Here is a 4525-nt window from a genome sequence, read left to right as displayed (position 1 = left end):
GGCCCCCAGCCCCCCCTCCCTCAGACCCAGGAGTCCAGGCCCAGCCACCCCCTCCCTCAGACCCAGGAGTCCAGGCCCAGCCACCCCCTCCCTGAGGCCCAGCCGCACCTGCACACAGTCTGTGTTGTATTTCCGGCAGACCTCTTCCACTGACATCTTGTGCTCTGTCTGAGGAACGAGAGTTTGTGGGGAGGCAGTGAGCCTCTCTGGGTTGGGGCAGGACCCGAGCGCATCAGGCCCATCCCCAGCCAGGAGCTCCCATCTGGGAGGGTGCGCGGGCACAAAGGGTGGGGCTTACCATCGCCACTTCCTTCTTGAGGTCATCCAGGTCCCTGCGGTCTTTGGTGCCCTTGCTCTTCTTGGGCGAGCCCTTGTCATCTTTTTTGTCCTGCGAGGTGGCGACACGATAGCTGTCAGAGCCACCAGACTGCGGGCGAGAAGGGGTTACAAGGGGGACACCGGCTCTCCGTGCCCCACTCTCACCCCTGCCTGCTTCTGTGTGGGTCTGGGGGTCTCCGTCTGTCTCCCAGGGCTCACCTGCACCTCCCTATCTCTGCCCGGTGTCTCTGTGTGGGTGGCTCTCAGAACTGTGGGTCTTGTCTCTCACAATTGGCCTCACCATCTCAGACTCCATTTTATCTCTAGGTCTCTGTCCCCTGGGGTCTTTGTCTGGGTCTGTCTGTGATTCTCTCTCTCTGTTTCTGTGCCTATGCCTACAGGTCTTTCTCCCTCTCCCTGGGCCTGTCCAAACTCCCTGAGTGTCCATCTCTTGCTATGTCTGTCTGTCTCTGTCTCTGGGTCTGTCTCTCCGCGTCTCTGTGTTCTACTTCTTCATGTTTCCATCTGTCTGTCTGTGTCTGTTTCTTACCCTGATCTGTCTCCCTCATCACTTTACGTCATCTGTCTCTCTGGCTCTGAGTCTCTTGGCATGTGTGTCTCTGTATAATTCTGTCTGTCTGTCTGATCTCTGCCTTTTTAGGTCTCTCTGTCTCCTACAATGTCTGTCTCTGTCTCTTGAACCATCTCTCCCGGGGTCTCATCTCTCTCCAAATCGATGTGTTGCAGGATCTCAGGTCTCTGAATATCAGTATTTTCCGTCTCTGTGTCTTTCTCCATCCTTATCTCTGTTTCTCTGTCTTGTGTCTCTGTCTTCATCTCTTGAGCCGTCTTATTCTCTGGAATGCTGTCTCTGGGTGTTGTCTCTCCCTATCTCCTGTTTCAACCACCTTGTCTACTCTCACCATCTCACTCTGCGACCTTCTCGTCGGTCTGTCTCTCTCTCGGGTCTGTCTCGGCATCTCTGTCCTTCCAGTTTCAGGTCTCCCCCCATGTCATTCTCCCTGTCTACTCTGCCCGGCTCTTTTCCTGGGCCCATCTTCCCAGCCCCATGGATGTCTCAGTCTCTGTCTCTCAAAGGACCCAGCAAATCTCAGGAGACCTCACAAGTCCAGGAATGGAAAGAAAAGGTGCAGGTCTTGGTCACAGCTGGGACGAAAGCCTGCCATGCACAGGGATGGTGACTGGCTAGAGGGCCTTAACTGACAAGCTGTGGGCCCTGACCTCCCTCTTGGGGGTCGGTGGGAGCCACAGACAGTTCTGCACAGGCAACGGGCAAGGTCAGGTTTCTGGAGGACAGACTGGGAGCTGGCTACGATTTGGGGTGCAGAAGGGAGGACACAAAAGCCCCAGGCCTGGCTTGAACTGGATGAAGTGCGAGGGAGTGAGTGAGGCTCCAGTCGGGGAGGGAGCTTGGGCGAAAGGAGAAGGCAGTGTCCCTGGAGGCTGGCGGGAGGGGCGGGGTGAGGCCGGGTGCTGGGAGAGGGCTGCTGACAGATCCCTCGGGCCCAGAGCCAAGCCGGGATCCCAGGCTCAGGCAGCTCAGTGCTAATCCCCTCGTGACCTTGTAGAGGGCTGAGCTGCCTGCTGTCTGCCCCCAGACCCAGAGGCTGAGCTGCGCGTTACTGCAGCCTGGAGGCCCGGGAGCCTCTGAGAGAGTTTCAAGGGGTGGGAGGGAGGCTTGGCCCCGGGCCAGCCCTGCAGCAGCACTGCGTCTGACTCAAAAGCACAGCAGCCTGGGGGACAGGGAGGGCACATCTCCACTCCCCAGGCCAGGAGGGGTCCTATGTCTGCACAGGGGTGAACCCATGGATAGAGAGATGTGGGATAGAAAGTCATGGGGTCAAGGTAGAGAAATGAAGGGGAACGCAAGAGAGGCGAGAGATGCGGGCCTGGCAGAAGCTGGGGAGAAACCCAGCAGCCCACCCCTGAAACCTTGGGAAAGGCTGGGAGAAAATACTTGGAGGGGGGATGGGCTGGGGGCCCTGGACCCCTGGGTCTGAGGGAGGAGGGGCTGGGGGCCTATACTCCTGGGTCTGAGGGAGGAGGAGCTGGGGGCCTATACTCCTGGGTCTGAGGCAGGTGTTGGGGGCCAGGACTCCTGGGTCTGAGGGAGGAGGGGCTGGGGGCCTGGACCCCTGGGTCTGAGGGAGGAGGACTCCTGGGTCTAAGGGAGGAGGGGCTGGGGCCCCTGGACTCCTGGGTCTGAGGGGAGGGAGGAGGGGGCCGGGACACCCCACTCCCTAGCAGGCAAGACTTGGCTCTTGCTTGCCCTTGCTATGACCAGACTCCCTTGGGGGCGGGCTTCCATCTGTTGGAGGGGGAGCCACGGCTTTCCCAGTCAAGGCAGGAGGCCCAGATGGGCGCACTGCAGGGCGGGAGCACCTCTGAGGGTGGGGGACGCGCCTGTCTCTCTGCAGCCAGTCTCTGCGTCTCCTCACCATTTTCCTCTGTCCGCCTCCCCCTGACACCCTTTAGCTCACGCAGCTTCTGCACCTTGGCCAGCCTCTCCCTCCCCCTCAGGGTGTCTGGGGCCTCTGTCTCTGAGCATCTCTCCCTCCACCTCCCCTTTTGCTTTCTGCCTCTTCCTCCCAAGCTTCAAGCGGACTTTGGTTGTGTCTGGATAGGAAATGTATGTCCTTGGGTCTCCTAATCTCAGACTCAGTTTCTCTCTTTGCCTCTGTATGCCTCTCCATGTCTTTGTCTCACCCATGTCTATGTATGTCTCTCTGACCATATCTCTCTATGTCTCTGTGTCTACATCTCTTTCTGTCTCTTTCAGAGCATCTCTCTCTGCCTCTATTTCTTTCACTCTTTCCATACGTTTCTGCCTCTCTGCCTCCAATGTCTAAAGAGCCTCTCTTCCTCTGTCCCCTCTTCGTTTTCTAATGCCCCCTTTCCTTCGCTGGGGCATCTAACCTCTCCGTCCTCTTCTCTAATCTGCCCACAGTTCTCCTTCCATTCCACTTACCTGGAAGCCAGCACTGACTCTCACCCCCCCTTCTCTCTCCCAGTCCTCTCCCCATCCAATTCTTTCCCATCCCCCTCGCCCACCCCAAGTCACAGATCTGCAGCCCCACCCCCACCTCCATCCCGGGGCCCATCAGCCTTCATCCGCCATCTTTCTCTCCATCCCTCATACTCCCTCTCCATTCGTCTCTCCCATCCCAACCCTCTGTCTTCATCCTACCCAGCCCAGCCCACCCTCCTCCTTCTCCCACTCTCCCCCACATGGCCCCGCCCCAGACACGCAGGGAGGAATCCAGGGCTGCGGAGGGGATCAGGTGGTCAGCCAGGAAAGGAGGCGGCATCTGCTGGAGAGACTCACAGACAGACAAGGACACACGGACACAGAGGCAAGGGCATAGCCAGACATGCACGATACACTCCCCCGCCCCAACCCCCCACCTTTGCACACATGCGCCCTCAGCCAGGCACTCAGTCTCCCTGCCATGGCTCTCCTGCTTCTCCCAGCCCCCCCGCCCCCATATCAGCTTCCCCAGATTAGGGGCTGGACACACACCACAGCCCCAAGCCACATGCCGCACTGCGGAGCCCCCCCACCCAGGCCTGGAAGGAGAAAGAGAGGTCATCTGGTGTTCATCCCAGAGCCCGGACCTGTCCCCACCCGGCCAGGGAAGCAGAGAGGTTTCAACACCCCCAGACACAAACACCAGCTCTCAGACACACCCAGACACGATTGCACACAGTCAGACACAACCTGGGCCACCCTATCACTGGCAGACGGTGCTGGCAAGACCTGACAGAGCCAGGAGCTCACACACGCTCACACGCACACGCACACATACGATGGAGCCTGCAACCACACCAGGTTAGGCAGAGACGCGGAGGGCAGGTCGTGCCCCACCGACCCCGCACAAAGACATGCCAACATACGCCACAGACCCCACGGCCCCCGGTGGCCCCGTGCACACGCTCAACCAGGGGCACAACCAAACGGACGGACGGGGTCCCGGAGCCCCGGCCCCCCGCAGACACCCAATGTCACTGGACCCACAATGTCGCACACACGCACGGCCCGCGGCCCGAGCACCTACCCCCATCTTGGCGGCTCCGGGGGAGAGGGGCAGGCGGGCTGGGCGGGGGCCGGGGCAGAGGCCTCAGGGCGGGCTCAGGCGCGGGCTCGGGCTGGGGGGCCTCTGCAGCGCCCGCGCCTCGGTCCGCGCTT

The 4525-nt window shown here is 60.2% G+C and overlaps 1 protein-coding gene across 2 annotated transcripts in view; it reads right to left on the bottom strand.

The window, feature by feature from the left end:
• ATP1A3 (ATPase Na+/K+ transporting subunit alpha 3) overlaps positions 1-4518 on the bottom strand; it is a 19946-nt gene extending 15428 nt beyond the window's left edge. Inside the window, exons 1-3 of one of the 2 annotated variants that reach the window (XM_029926615.1) lie at positions 4395-4518; positions 299-427; positions 109-168 (exon numbers count right to left, since the gene is read on the bottom strand). In XM_029926615.1, the coding sequence (XP_029782475.1) occupies positions 109-168; positions 299-427; positions 4395-4400 (195 nt within the window). In that variant the 5' untranslated portion in view covers positions 4401-4518. The remainder of the gene's footprint in view (positions 1-108; positions 169-298; positions 428-4394) is intronic. The other variant, XM_029926616.1, reaches the window with a different exon arrangement.
• Between the last annotated feature and the right edge of the window lie 7 nt (positions 4519-4525).

This window comes from Suricata suricatta, chromosome 16 (assembly GCF_006229205.1).
Source record: "Suricata suricatta isolate VVHF042 chromosome 16, meerkat_22Aug2017_6uvM2_HiC, whole genome shotgun sequence".
NCBI classification, from domain to species: Eukaryota; Metazoa; Chordata; class Mammalia; order Carnivora; family Herpestidae; genus Suricata; species Suricata suricatta.
This window is presented reverse-complemented; position numbering and strand designations above follow the sequence as displayed.